Source organism: Cucurbita pepo, chromosome 7 (assembly GCF_057944985.1).
Source record: "Cucurbita pepo subsp. pepo isolate OVF chromosome 7, ASM5794498v1, whole genome shotgun sequence".
Lineage (NCBI taxonomy): Eukaryota > Viridiplantae > Streptophyta > Magnoliopsida > Cucurbitales > Cucurbitaceae > Cucurbita > Cucurbita pepo.
Window position 1 is genome coordinate 11,201,562 of NC_141804.1, and position 15,674 is coordinate 11,217,235.

The 15,674-nt window shown below is 33.3% G+C and overlaps 1 protein-coding gene and 1 long non-coding RNA gene across 10 annotated transcripts; one reads left to right on the forward strand and one right to left on the reverse strand.

Annotated features, from left to right (window-relative positions):
- Positions 1 to 256: 256 nt before the first annotated feature.
- Positions 257 to 8,831, forward strand: LOC111798066 (uncharacterized). Of its 9 annotated transcripts, none has more exons than XR_015421693.1 (8): positions 257 to 911; positions 1,036 to 1,087; positions 2,285 to 2,875; positions 3,129 to 3,402; positions 3,801 to 4,769; positions 4,889 to 4,982; positions 8,430 to 8,528; positions 8,623 to 8,831. It is a non-coding gene; the product is annotated as an uncharacterized LOC111798066 (long non-coding RNA). The 9 variants fall into 9 exon arrangements; XR_015421692.1 differs by having other exon boundaries at positions 8,430 to 8,524; XR_002815648.2 differs by having other exon boundaries at positions 3,801 to 4,019; positions 4,629 to 4,769; positions 8,430 to 8,831.
- On the reverse strand, positions 2,605 to 3,874 carry LOC111798064 (uncharacterized). The gene is made up of 3 exons (XM_023681018.2): positions 3,650 to 3,874; positions 3,320 to 3,449; positions 2,605 to 3,213 (listed from the first exon to the last, which is right to left on the reverse strand). The coding sequence occupies exons 1-3, from the start codon at positions 3,777 to 3,779 to the stop codon at positions 2,757 to 2,759; spliced, it is 717 nt and encodes a 238-aa protein (XP_023536786.1). The 5' UTR covers positions 3,780 to 3,874; the 3' UTR covers positions 2,605 to 2,756.
- Positions 8,832 to 15,674: the final 6,843 nt, after the last annotated feature.

The following is a 15,674-nucleotide window of genomic DNA, read 5'->3' on the forward strand; positions in this document are numbered from 1 at the left end:
TCTATTAACGGTGAGTTTGAGCTATTATACATTCTCTCGTACCCTAAACCTTGTCTGTTTAATCAACGTTCAGCTCCAATTTAAAGAGATAATTAACTCGAAACTTCAATCCTGATAACTTTTTTCTTTTTTGCTCTCGTTTCGATTCGTTTTAGATTAAGAACCGTCTTACTTTCGTGTATAATTTACTTTTATTTAGTTCAACTCGGTCGAAAATCAATGTCATAATAGTTATTATGAGAGAGCATGCGCATGCTCCACTCATGGCAAACATGTTTTGTTCTTCCCATTTCCTAATCAAATGAGAATGTTTGACCAAAATTGTCCTCTCCATTACTATCTTCGAAGTGAAGAATTGAACCATCGAATCCAACGAGAAAGTTGATTGAAAATAGAAGAACTAATGGCGATGATGTAAGAACAAGAAGATTCGATCCATCAACGGCCGAACGTGATCACGATACGAAGTTCATTGGGCCACTAAGTATCATCTTGGGATTGAAATAAGAAAAGTATGAGTGGGAACAGATGTTCAAAAATTGTAGAACTATAATTTTTTTTGTTCATTTCAACGATTTTGAGATGTTAATCACATTGTAACTGCGAGGGTTGTGTAGGAGAGAGTGAGATAGTGTGCGCGGGAAAGGGCGGAGAAACCATGCGCAACCGAAGATGAAGTACTCATTATACTAGAAAATCTTCCAAATCATCTTATTTCTGTTTTTCATTTTGTTTAGAGTTCTGCAGGCATGATGCGCACCGATAGCGGTCGAGGAAGCTCATCGAGGCAACCGGAAGGTGCTGAGATTGTTTATTCGAAAGAAAATGTAACGATTCAGCCTACGCAGTTTGCGTCTGAAAGGATTCGTGGAAGATTGAGGTTGATCAAGCGAGAATCGTCTCTGTTCATTGTAAGCACCATTAATCAGGATTTCTTGTTTATTTGGAATGAGAAATCTGTATTTTGAGATTCATGCATCACTGGAGATGTTTCTTGTGTTGACGCGAAATCGGTGTTGTTGTTTTTGATTGTAGACATGGATTCCTTACGAAGGACAAAACTCAAATGCGAAATTATCGGAGAGAGGTAGTTTCCATTCTCTTCTTTCTATGAATTTCTTGTCTGTGCATTTCTTAAATGTAGATAGAAATCTATACGCCATTAGAGCAGTGTCAATCACTGAAGTGAGGTCTATCCGTCGCCATACTCCAGCAACAAATTATCACCATCTGGAAAACAACAAATTATATGTGATGTTCTTGAGATGGATGTGTAGGTATACTAGTCAGATGCCCTAGGAAATTTGACATCGAAGAAACTCATAATAGCCAAGATTATAGTTATCATTTACATGGCTATAGGGCAAGGTAATAGTTGTGATTGAATATGTTGGATGAAAGTCCCACATCGGCTAGTTTAAGGAATGATCATGGATTTATAATCAAAGAATACTATCTTCATTGGAGTGAGGCCTTTTGGGGAAGCCCAAGCAAAGCCATGAGAGCTTATGCTCAAAGTGGACAATATCATACCATTCTGGAGATCCGTGATCCCTAACAGAATAGTGTAGTTAGAAGATTGTCCCACTAGTACTTGGGAAACCAAGTTTGGCTACATTTTGGGACAAAAACTTCTTCCCTATTCTCTATATCTTCATTTGAGGAATTTGACAATATTTGCCCGAAGAGCAGAATGACACTTGTAATAAGAGATTGATCTCTAGACCTTAGTTAAAAGTACTTGAATGTATCCATCGGTTGGAAACATTCTATAGGCAATTCATAGAATGGAAATGGTTGAGGCCTAATTCTTACTTGATTAAACTACCAATGAACATTGCATCTCAAAGACATTCAATGTATCAAATTTAACTGAATATCATGCTCCTGATGGGCTCCTGCGGGCTATTGAAGAATGCATGCTGCAACTATATCCTTTTGTATACACAACTTAGGTTACTTATTTGCCGTGGGATTACTATGTTGTTAGTTATTTGAGAATTAACATTTACAATTGATAATTAGGGGTAGCTCTCTACTTGTAATTAAGCTGGCTTCCCTCCTATAGAAGGGCCAAGCCACCCCCACTTTGTGCCACCGCTTTGTATGGTAGGCCAATTTTAAACATCTGAAATTTCTTTTGAGTTCTCCTATATGCTGATGTTTATTATCATTTTAATCGTCATGTATGTCGTTTTATGCCAAAGCACATTTTTTATAGTGAATTAGTTTCTCACGTGTTCTTTCTATTAATTACTTGGCTGATTTCTTCATTCACGTACAGAGAATTCGAATACGGAAAGGTTATGCATCTATGGGAGGTGTTGTGGACTCATTATCTGTCTGAGCACCTGCATCTATACATTTGTGTTGTGATCTTGAAGCGCTACCATAACAAAATAATGGAGGAGCAGATGGACTTCGACACGCTCTTGAAGTTTATCAATGAGTTGAATGGTCACATTGACCTTGACGCTGCCATCAGGGATGCAGAAGCTTTATTGTGCGTGTGCAGGGGAGAATGTTGCTGCTAACATCCCTCCTGGTACCCCATCCTCATTACCACTGGATGATGGGACATATTGCGTTCAACAAGATGAAGTCTTGTAGTGATATTCATTCCATTTCTTCTTGATTAACAAGCACTGGTAGTCCAATGGCACAATTTGCCATCTTACTGGGTGAAAAAGAATAAGGATTTTGACAATAAAAGCCTACCTGAACATGGGGTTTCTCAAAACCTAAAGAATTACAAGTCACATGTTCTCTAGTGATGCATCAACACTACTGCATCCAAATGCTTCAATCAGGAAGAAGGGATCAAGGTGGTTAAAGTAAGGCTCATCGTCGAAGTTAAAAGTCGCGTTATTTGCAGGTACCATTGGACAGTTTATATTGTAATGAGAACTTGTTATGTCATCCATATTCCAAAGATCTGTAACTTCTCTGTTCTCTTCCTGGTTCCTTCTCTGTATATCATGTGCCTGCTTTGCCCAATTGTCACTGCACATTTGCGGTTGAGGATAGCTAGTCTGGTTGATAACTTTCTTCTGCTTCTTATTATTCCCGTCGTCCTCATCCTTTTTCTTGCAGCTGCTTGATTCATTAACTTTTCTTTTATCTTGCAGGCCATTCTTGTTCAAATGGGTATTCCAGTAGTTCTTAACCTCATTATCAGTTCGACCAGGAAGCCGACCAGCAATCAGTGACCATCTGATCGAAGAAGTTTAACCATCAAAATATCCAAACATTCAGTCAGTTTACTCTTTTTACTATAAGTATTGATTAAGCTTCGGAGATTAATTCGATACAAACCGACCTGTTGCCTAAAAGTTTATGCATACGGATAATTAGATCCTCTTCCTCTTTGGACATGCCCCCGCGCTTTATATTGGGACGGAGGTAATTCTTCCATCTTAGTCTGCAGCTTTTCCCACCTCGCATCAAACCTGAGAGACCAGGTTAGGAACACATACACACATGCACCACATAAATGGAAAAAAAAAAAAAAAAAAAAAAACCGGACATCTTTGTCTCACTGTCTGTGTTAGAGTTATGTGAAAGATGAATAAGAGCCGATGTAGAAATGTCTGTGTGCGTATTTGATCTCGATCGATAATAGATAGTTTTGAGGTAATTTTTCTTTTACCTGATTCCTGGGAGACAGTTGCCCAATTCCCTTCACCATGAGTTTCCACATAGTTTCTGAGGATCAAATCTTCTTCTGATTTCCATAAATTTTTCTTTGCCTGTTGCTTCGTCGCTTTACTTTCCTCCATCACTCTTTTTTCCTCTTTCAGGTTGGTGACAATACACTTACAGGTTGTAATGATAACTCATATGATTAGATTTCTATATATATGACAGCAAAATGGGCACCCAGCACTGTCACATATTACTCGCAGGATGTTGCATTGTTGGGTCATGCATGCATCATCATTACGTTATTTGAGCTGGTGGATTGACGTGAGGGCCCTGGTTTGCTAAAAGCAAATCTGCCTGCTTCTCAATCAAGACAGGTATTTCTATCTCTTCTTCGTATATTATTATTGAGCCTAGTTGCTAAAATAATAATTTTACATAGTTTCAAAAAGACAGAAGTTCAGCCCACCGCTAATAGAGTCTTATTTGGGTTTTTTCTTTCTAGTTTCCCCTCAAGGTTTTTTAAAACGCGTTTGCTTGGGAGAGGTTTCCATACCCTTATAAAGAATGTTTCGTTCTCCTCCCCAACCGACATGGGATCTCATAATCCACCCCCTTTAGGGCCACTCATTCCCTTCTCCAATCAATGTGGGACCCTCCCCCCAATCCACCCCCTTCAGGGCCCAGTGTCTTTGCTGGCACACCGCCTCGTGTCCACTCCCCTTTCGGGGCTTAGCCTCTTCGCTGGCACATCGCCCGTGTCTGGCTCTGATTGCCCAAGTCCACCGCTATTAGATATTGTCCTCTTTGAACTTTCCCTTTCAGGCTTTCCCTTAAGATTTTAAAAGCGCGTGTGCTAGCAAGAGGTTTCCATACCCTTATAAAGAATGTTTCGTTTTACTCTCCAACTGATGTGGGATCTCACAATAACAATGACGACAATGAAACTTTCGGACCCTTTCACTTTTATTGTGGGTCATGTGAAGGGAGGGTCATGTGAAGGAAGGTACTACCTACTATCTGTTGGAAGCTTAAGTATTTAACAAGCTTTCGTGAGGAGCCACTCAAAGAAAAACAATGCAGCTTTTGCTAGAGAAGGAACCAGCCAATTGGGTCATCTTTTTGAGGTACAAATTTGAAAAGAAAAATAATTGAAGTGTTCATTGGCATTGTTACTGAGACAGAAGAGATTGATATGATTGCTCACATTTTTCTGCCATTTCTCTATCCATTTTTCTACTTGCAGGCGCTCGTAAAGATTCCATATTCATTCAGATACTGTTCTTCCCTCATCACTATGATTTTTCCATTTTGCATCTGCCCGCCTGCTTCTCCATCAGGTACACGCACACTCCTTACAAACTCTTGTTTCTGAACTGAGTAGGCATATCATAAGAGGGTCGGGTTTGGTTTTTGTGATTGTTCTTGTTTCTTCATCTCTTCGTAAAAAACAAATATTCAACATTTTATGGTACTTTTAATTTTATACGTTAACATTTGGTGTGAGCTGCAGAATGGAGTCCTTTTAACTTTAAAAACTATTGTATAAATCTCTAATTGAGATCTCACGTCGGATGGGGAGGGGAATGGGAATGAAGCATTTTTTATAAAGGTGTGGAAACCTCTCCCTAGCCGACGCATTTCAAAAACCTTGAGGGGACGCCCAAAAGGGAAAGTCCAAAGAGGACAATATCGGCTAGCGGTGGGTTTAGGCTGTTACAAATGGTATCAGAGCCAGACATTAGGCGTTGTGCCAGCAAAGACGTTGGGTCCTGAAGAGGGGTGGATTATGAGATCCCACATCGAGTGGAGAAGGGAACGAGTGCTAGCAAGGATACTGGACCTCGAAGGGGAGTAAACTGTGAGATCCCACATCGATTGGAGAGGTGGAACAAAGTATTCTCTATAAGAGTGTGGAAACTTTTCCATAGTAGACGCATTTTAAATACCTTGAAGAGAAAGTCAAAAGAAGACAATATGTGCTAGTGGTGGGTTTAGGCTATTACATGACTTTAAAAACCATTTAATACCCTAAACTTTCAATCTTGTTGGGTAAGGTTCCTAACATAATCAATATTCTTTAAAACCAACCGATCTATTAGACATAAAATTAAATTGTACATAATAAAAACTTAAACGTACAAATTTATATATAAACGATTGGTTAATTTAAAAAATGTCGAATATATCACAAACTCTATTAGACACAAAATTAAAAGTTCGTTCGAAAACCAATTATAAATGTGAATTGGGTGTTCTGCTGCCACAGAAATATTGCTCAATTATAACTCATTTTTTTCCTTTTCTGCTATGAGATAGCTACCCATTCTTTTCCTTTCCCACTATGTTTTGTACCTCCCTCTGCCCAACAGTTCTCTAAATCAAAGAAATAGTGTTTGTTGGGATAGGATTTCATCATGCCTTGGACGGAACCTCCTTCATGGATTCCATAATTTAGATTGCAAAAAAAAAAAAACAAAAAAACAAAAAAAAAAACAAAAAAAAACAATTAAGCTTAATAACTATGTTTTCTTGGGGCTTTTCTGTTTAACTATGTTTTTAGTTTTCTAATTTTAGAAATTAAGCTCAGTAACATTATTATCTTTTTTGCTTTCCCTTTTTTTTGTGTTAAAATGTTATTTTTTTATTTTTTTTATTTTTTGATATATTCGTAGTATAATTACTAAATCGAAAGTATAAAGATAAAATAGAATGACTTTCTTTTTTTAACTTCAATACGTTCTTAAAATCTGAGCCAAGGTTTTTTAGTTGCATTTGCTTTTATTTTTTTATTTGTTTGTATATTTAGTTATTTATTTATTTTAGGTTTAAAACCATGGTTAGGAGTATTTTAACTTTTGATTTTTTGGTCAAAGATACAAAACTCTCTTGATCGAGATGATCGAGAACATGTAACTTAACTAGTATAAATAACCTTGTTATCACTAGATCATTTGTAGAGCGTAAGCTAAGAAATTTTAATCTTTTTAACTACCAATTATTGAAGAATTTCTATAATTAATACAATCTTTTAATAAATTGCATTTGTGTTGGTTCTAAGTTGAAAAAGTTGACAGTGTCTTCAGAGTTTAATTAATGAAATTATAGCAGGTTGTAAATTAATATATTTTTAAAATTTAAGAGTTTAAATTGATATAATTATCTAAATATTGTATTTGTTATTCCATATGTTTGAATATTATCATTTTTATTACTTTTAAATTATACTTAATAATGTTATTTTAAAAAACTTGTACAACATTCCTCTGTTTGTTTTTGTTTTTGCTTTTTTTTTTTTTTCGTCGTAGTAGTAGTCGTCAAAGATGTACATTTGTCTGTTTAGGTATGTTCCAGTTAGAAAAAAAAAAAAAAAAGAGAAAGAAAAAACATTCCATTTTATTATTGTATAACAAAACATTAGAATATGAATTAAAAAGGTATATATTTAGATAAAACTTACAACTTTTTAAAGTATTGGACTAAAAAAATGTTACATGAAAGGTTTTGTTAATTTACTTAAGAACTTCATTGAAACCTTTTAGAAAACACCCAAACATTAAGAGAGTCCATAGAAAATTACCAGTGGGGTAAAAATGAAGGTTTTTTTACTGTTCCTAGAACTGAACACCAACAAAAAGAAACAGAGGGCAGCTTTTACCCAATAAGAGCACAAATTCCAAAGCATAGAAATGAAAGGATTTGACACATTTGGGCCTCTTAGAGGCTGTGATTCCCTTCCACTTTTTCCCACTAATTCCACAATCACATACCCATCTTTATTTTTCTAAGCTGAGATTCCCTCTCTGTTAAAGTTGGAACCCAAAAATTGCAATCATTCTCAAATCAAACCCTTCAAAACAGCCCCCCCTCTGATTCCTCATTTTGTTTCTGTTTGCTGTTTCTTTTTCTTTTTCTTTTCTTGGGAATATTTGAACTCTTTGAAAGGCACACACAGTTTGCTCTCTTTATGCTATATTATTGACTATACCCTTCCATCTCTATGCATCATAATCATACTGACATTGTCATAGTGACATATCTACCTAGTAGTTTAAGTTTGGTTGAATTTGTAACAGTTCAAGCCGGTTCTCATTAGGTTTTTTCTCAAGGTTTTAAAACGTGTCTACTATGGAAAAGGTCTAGCCCTAAAGGTTTTAAAACGCGTCTACTATGGAAAAGGTCTAGCCCTACTTCGACTAGTACTTTGCATCGTCCTGCGATTGGCTCTGTACCATTTGTAACGGTTCAAGTCCACCACTAGCAGATACTGTCCTCTTTGGGTACACCAAAACGAGTGTCAGCGAGGATGCTGGGTCTCGAAGGGAGGGTGGATTGTGAGATCTTATATCGATTGGAGAGAAGAACGAGTGCTAGCGAGGACGCTGGGTCTCGAAGGGGGGGTGAATTGTGAGATCTCACATCGGTTGAAAAGAGGAACGGAATCATTATTTATAATGATATGGAAATCTCTCCCTAGTAGACACGTTTTAAAAATCTTGAGGGAAAGCTTGAAAGGGAAGGCTCAAAGAAGACAATGTTTGTTAGCGTTGGATTTGGGTTGTTACAGGATTATTTGTAAATATGTGAGTGATGTATTAGTCTGTCTAGTTGAATATACATAAAATATATATATATAGTTGGTGTGATCTAACTCGTTGAAGAAATGTTATAGCTCATCAAATATTGGTTTCAATAGTCAATCAAATTAAGAGTTTAGCCGTATGGAATTACGTCTTTACCATTAAAATTCGTACACTGATCTAACTATTTTCTTTCTCTACAAATAGAAACTTCATCCTCAACCCTTATTCGAAGTTGAAGAGCATATTTGCACGACTTCACCCAGATAAAGCAGCTATAAAAAGTTATATCTATCAATCAAGTAGGTGATTCTCGATTAGCTCTTGGACTTTCAGGTCGTTTTACTCTCTTTCAAACAGTACACGACTCAAGTCAAGTCGACCTTCCCTCTCATTTCAGGACAAGACAAGAAATTCATTATCCAATACCTCGACTCCTCAAGTAACACCCTAGGTTCTCTCGTTCCATAGTCTTTATCTTCTTCTTATATGGATGGCACAAAATCAAACGAGAAAGGGATAAGTAGAAAGAATAGAAAGAAAGAAAGAACCTTGTATGTGTGAATGATATAATCCAAGATGGACTTTTCAAAGTGTCCTTTTCCATCACTTTGTTTTTATTTTTATTTTTTCCTTTTTTAACCTCAAGGATTATGCACTAAATTAAGAGTAAGTTGATTATTTTAAATAAATGAAAAGGGACAAAACATGTCATGAAAGTCACAAACCCCACCCACTTTGCTTATTATCTAAGCAAATCATTTTTTTTTCTATGTTTATATAGCGAGGATCAAAAGTCTTAATCAACTTCCTAACTCCGACCATAAAGGTAATTATGATGTCAATGCCATAATCTTTGCATCAGAATTACGGGACGTTTTAGTTCTTTATGTTTATAGGAGTTTACGATGAAATTTATCATTTCATCTTGGAAATACGTTCCTGATTGTATAGATATTGGTATCAGCATCATTTACGAATGACGTGAGATCTAGTAGTAGCAGTTGAGGATTGTTTATAAAAAAAAAATTAAAGTAAATAGAAAAAGCATATAATATAAAAAATATTTGAAAGGAAGAAGATATAATAGATTATGTGAAATATAATTTATAAAGTTGCCATTTATAAGATCCCATATATGATAAGAAATTAAATGGGTAATTCTTATGAAATAATTTATACTTTAAAAAGAAATAAAATTAAAAGAATTAAAAATCACAAGAGTGGGTCTTGGGGCTCTCTTCATTGGGTCAATACATTTGATTGGCCTTAAATGTATCATGTCCACTCACACGTGCGCTCCTATAGAATATTTTTTTTGTCTAGGTATTTGACTGTGAACCATGGAGCCAAACCAAATTGACTTTTTCTCTTCCCCGACTAGCGTCTTTGCTGGCACTCTTTCCTTTCTCTAATCGACGTGGGACCCTGTCAAATCTACCCCCCTTTGGGGCCAGCGTCCTTACTGACACACCGTCTCGTGTCTACCCCCTTTGGAAAACAGCCTCCTCGCTGACACATAGTCCGGTGTCTGGCAGCGTCCTCGCTAACACTCTTTCCTTTCTCTAATCGATGTGGGACCCCGTCAAATCCACCCCTCTTTGGGGCCAGCGTCCTTACAGGTACACTGTCTCGTGTCTACCCCCTTTGGGGAACAGCCTCTTCGTTAGTACATAATCCGGTGTCTGACTCTGATACCATTTGTAACGGCTTAGATCCACTGCTAGCAGATATTGTCCTATTTGGACTTTCCCTTTCGGGCTTCCTCTCGAGGCTTTAAAACTCGTTTGTTAGGGGAAGGTTTCCACACACTTATAAGGGTGTTTTGTTCTCCTCCCCAACCAATGTGACATCGCAGTAACCCAAGTTGTTCGAGTTATCTAGTCATATGAACACAAGTAGAGTTGAAAAATAGAAAACGAAGATCCAAAATTGTTCAAGTTATCTAGTCATATAGACCCGAGTAGAGTTGGAAAATAAAAAATGAAGATTTAAAGTTGTTCGAGTCACTACTACTAGCCTGTCGTAATGCTCATAGAACTACACGTGTGGTTGCATGATTTTTATAAATTATAACATATATTTTAAAGTTTAAATTAGAGATTTAATCTCTAAACTTCGAGATTTATGCCTATTTGGTCCTTAAATTTTTAAAAATATTTAAGAAGTCTGCAAAATTTAAAAATTTTAATAGAATCGAGAATTTAAAAAAAATTAATAGACAAAATTTGTAATTTTGAAATTTTGTGAATTAAATTTTTTTTATTTATAAACTAAATTTGTAATTTAACTTATTTTAAAATTATATATATATATATATATATATATATATATATATATATGAACATAACATATGTTGGAAGTTGGACAATGACACAAATATTTTTAAAATTAAAGTATGATTTAAACACTAAAATAAGAAATAAATTAAAAAAATAAAAATTTTATTAAATTATCTCTTTCTCTTATCTTTATTTTATTTTATTATTTTTGACAATCTTATCTAATAGATTATACTATTAAGTTGTTGACATTTGAAATTGAATATATTAATATTATTATGACATTTGATTGATTAAAATATATATTATTAAAAATATATATATTATATAAAAAAAAAGAATAGACAAATAATGACACGTGGAAACATCCTAGAAACTTTTAAAAGATTTTTTTTTTTTTTTTTGAAAATAATAATGCAAAATTAAAAACATTCCATGTCCCTCCCTTTTTTTATTTTTATTTTAAAAAAAATTATAAAAGTGCAAATTTATTAGCAATTTTTTTAACCTATTAATTATCATTTATTTAAAAAAAATTATATTTGGAAATAATTAATTGTATCTACTAATTACCATAATTTAATTAATTAGTTGTATTCAACAAAAAGTGTAATTAATTATGAATCTGGATTTGGGGCCTATTTAGAATTTTATATTTTTTTTATGGCTAAAATAAGAATCATTCTTTTCAAATTATTAAAAGAAATTTTTAAATTAAAAAATTATTAATATTTATTGGGACCCACTCTGACAAAGATTCACTTTTTTTTTACCTCATTTGTAAATTTATAGTCATTAAAAAATGATAATAATAATAATAATAATCTAATTATTAAAAAAAAATGTCATTTTTACTATTCATTCAATGTTAATAAATGGAAACAAAAAAGTATTATTTAATGGCTTTTTTTTTCTTTTTTTATATTCCTCTTTATTTCTTTAAATTTTAAATTTTAATTTCAATCCTTTTTATTTTTAGATCTTATTTATTTTCTATATTTCTTTTTTTTTTTTAACTTTAAAAGTAAATTTTATAATTACCGGTTTCATAATTTTTAGTTTTTTTAAATTAAACCCTTTTCTTATTTTATTATTATTTTTTTTTACCTTTTTTATTTGAAAATCTTATAATATTTAACCATTCAACAATAAATTAAAATTTTGAATTTCTTCCAGGACGAAAGTTATTAATAATTGAGATCAATTTTTTCTTTTAATTATTAGAAAAAAATAAAATAAAATAAATACACATGTGGATCACCCATTATTAGCTTAGCTACGATATCTAATGTTCAAAATAAGCTATAATTAAACGTCACGATTTAATCTTCACTCTCGACATTGTTGAACGGAATAAAATATTAGATTATTTTGATTAATTTAGTAGATAAATAATTTATTATTTTAATTGATTAGGTAAGTCTCACTGTGTTAAAATAGACACGAATGTAGACAATCACACTCTCCCGTCATTCTAGATAAATACGAAATGGTCTGATTAGAACCGTTTAAAATATAAGTGTCATGCGGAATAGACACATGGCTGTTTTTCTCGCGATATATTGACGATATGATAAAATCATCGTATCACGGTATGATACGCGAGATGATGAGATGGTGAAAAAGCCTGTTGCCTTATTTTAGCATCCGATTCTTACACGCTTGTTTAATGCCAAAAAAGTAATTGAAATAGCCAAAAGGATAAACGGTACTCGCGCGAGTAGAGAAAGTTTCTACTCGCTTGACCTATTGTGCTACGTGTCATTTCACCTACCAAAATTTTATGAGGTTTTAGTGTAAAAAAATTATTATCATAAATAAATAAATAAATAATAAATTGCCCTAAAAAAAATACTCCTAATTTTTTAAATTTTTTAATAATAGGAACGAAGGTCTTGGAGCTTTCTTTGATTATCGGCCGAATACGAGAAAAGAGGTCGGGAATGCTATAGAGGTCACAAGGTCTAAAATTCCCTAACTTACAGTGATAGGTTAGTGAACTGTTCGGGATTGGACCAAGGCAGGTTTGCCCGAAAGCTCAAAGCATTAGGCTCTTGTCTCGTTCAGTCTGCTCTAGGCACTCTGTCTTTCCCCTATATAACCTTCTTATTTGAAAAAGGGTATCAGACTCTCGATCGAATGTGACGACACCTATCCCTGCTTCTTCGGAGCAGTAGGATTGGGATGCAAAAATCTCATGTCCTTGTAAACCCCGGTGAATCGATAGGTAGGAGCAGAGAAACGTTAGGTCGGGAAGCTCTAGATAATGATAAATTTTTAAAAGAGTAAGTACCATCGCTGACTGAATAACATAGACTATTTACAAGAATTTTATCGATTCACTAGGACTATTAATGTGATAGCCCAAGTCTATCGCTAACATATATTGTCTGATTTGACCCACTACATATCGTCGTCAGTTTCACGAGTTTCTACACTCTGACCTTCGTTCCCCTCTCTAATCGATTATGAGTTCTCATAATCCACCCCTTCGGGGTCGAGTGCCCTTGCTGGCACACCGCCCCCATGTCTGACTCTGATACTATTTGTAACAACTTAAATTTATCAAATATTGTCTGATTTGTCACGTTAAGTATTGTTGGCAGTATCATGATTTTAAAACACTTTTGTCAGGGAAAAGTTTTCGTACTATTGTATGAATTGTGAGAACCCACATCGATTAGAATCGGATTCTACGTCATCTTTGTTAAAGAAAAGTATTATTCTTCGCTTTTTAATTTTCTTATATACGAAACTTTATAAATAATCACGTTTTTTGAAAAACGAGATAGAGTAATGATATAAAGATGGAAAAGAAAGGATAAAAATAAAGAGATTCTAATTTGTTTTCATAACCAAATTATAAAATTAATATATTCCAATTTATTTTATTATTATTTGATTTTTTTTTCTATTCATTTTTTAAAATTATATTTGTTTTATCATGATTATTTATTTTATTTGTGAGAAAATATTAAAAAAAAATTAATTAAAATTTAAAAAATATTTCTGTAAAATTAGTGCTTAAATGGAGTTTTAATATTTTAATTTATTTTATAAAACCAAAATGAGATTTTTTTTAAGTTTGAAAAAAAAATGAAAATAAATTAATAAATAAAAATGGATGGGCGCTCGGAACGACGCCGTTTAAGGAGAGGGAAAGAAAGACAAATGAGACTGCCACGTGTCGAACAATGGATGGTTGAAATTTTAAAATCAATTTAAAGCGTCTTTTTCCGTGCCACGTATTTCAACCAAAGGTTCACGTTTTGCATGGCAACTCTTCTACTCCAACCTCATCTTTCAGCGCGTGACTCCCACGCTCCTTTTTTTTTTTTTTTAAATCATAAATTTATTCATTTATAGTATGTTTGATTGGTTGGAAATATTTTTGAAAATTAAATACTAATTCCAACCATTCATTATTTCTTCTCCCAATGTGAACTTATTTATTTATTTTTTTCAACCGCTCTTTTTCCGACACAGATAGAATAATCGAGAAACAAAGCTCGATAAAAGAACGAAAAGACCTAAAATGTAGAATATCATGACAGGAACGATTCAACCTATTTAGATTCCTATATATCTGCTCATTAGGTCTTATAACAGACTGAACAAATGACATATACAATACTCGAATTCTCGATATAGACATCCAATAGATATAGGAGTTAAACACAGTATTTATGCACGTCATGTGATTTTTTAGGCATGACACCGAGTAAGTATCCAAAAAAAATTTGTGTTATAAAAATTGTTAACATTTGGTAAAATAAAAAAAATAATCGAACCACCGATCTTAAATGAAAATTTTTAAAATTATTTATGTCAATTGGATGATAAAAGTCCCACATCGACTGATTTAAAAAACGATCATGGGTTTATAATCAAGGAATACTATCTCCATTGGTACAAGCCATTTTAGGGAAGCCCAAAACAAAGTCATCAGAGCTTATGTTCAAAGAGGACAATATAGTTAATATAATTAAATTTAAGCATATATAGAAAAAAAAATATTAATTATGAATATAATATAAATTAATATATTTCCCTTTTTCTTTAATTAATTTTGTCCAATTAAAAAAAACGGATTTTTAAAACTTATATAAACTAAAATATTGTACAAAATATAAAATTTTAAAGTTTGTTTTTTAATTTAATATACTATATATAGAAATCGTAATAATAAATATTTTCAGTTACTTTTTATATAATAAAATTTAATTTAATTATATTTGAATAATACGTGTGACACATTTATATACAACTTTATTTGAAATCATTCTTTTAGTACCATGTTCATTGAATCAAAATATAATAATAATAATAATAATAAAACAAATATAATTAATTAATTATTTATTTATTTATTTGGAATCTTGTTGACAAAGTAGAAGGAAACTTCATTGTCATTACTTACATATAAAATTAATCATTTTTCCTAATCAACATTCTAAGAGTCAAAATTTGTGTGCCCATCGAAAATATTTGAATTTACTCGAGCATGATTGTAATGTCAAATCGAGCTGAATTCAATGGTTTTTTTATATATATTATCGACCGTGAAATTAAACGTTCAGATCCTTCCACTCGAAATATTGTTGAACTAATTTGTCATTTAGATTTTCGACTTTTGATCGAGCTACGATTTTCTATCTCATCCAAAGATGGCCTTACTGTAGAACTTCTGCGTCGACGAATGAGCAAATGGAAAAGGACGTAGCGTTGGTTTACTACTCGATGGGGAGCATTTTGAATATGCTATGTTATTTAACTATCGAGCCCCAAACAACGAGGCATAGTGAAAACATCGACTCCTTGGCTCGATTAACAACAACATATGAAATAGACTTAATCACAGCGAGGCCTCTAGACCCTACACGAAGTCACTGGTGTTAACCATAAATTGACCCATTAGAACGCAGTAGAGACAGAAGCACAACAATAAAGTCATCAAGTAGCTGGTTACATACTCGAGGACGGGAGATTATGTAGTAAAGGCTACTTACTGTTTTTCTCAAATGTCTTACCTCTAACGAGACTAGCTGTGTCATACGAAAAATCCATGAAAGAAAATGTGGTAACCACTCGGGACCCAAATCCCTCGTACTCAATGTAGTGAAACAAGATAAACACAAGCTAACCATAGTCAACGACGCACAAAAATGCA

Bases quoted from the DNA above. Each gene is read 5' to 3' on its own strand.
- LOC111798064 (XM_023681018.2), bottom strand. From the start codon at position 3,779: ATGGAGGAAAGTAAAGCGACGAAGCAACAGGCAAAGAAAAATTTATGG. The intron at 3,450-3,649 runs GTAAAAGAAAAA...CTGGTCTCTCAG, and splicing joins AACTGTCTCCCAGGAATCAG to GTTTGATGCGAGGTGGGAAA. The intron at 3,214-3,319 runs GTCGGTTTGTAT...TTCTTCGATCAG, and splicing joins CATAAACTTTTAGGCAACAG to ATGGTCACTGATTGCTGGTC.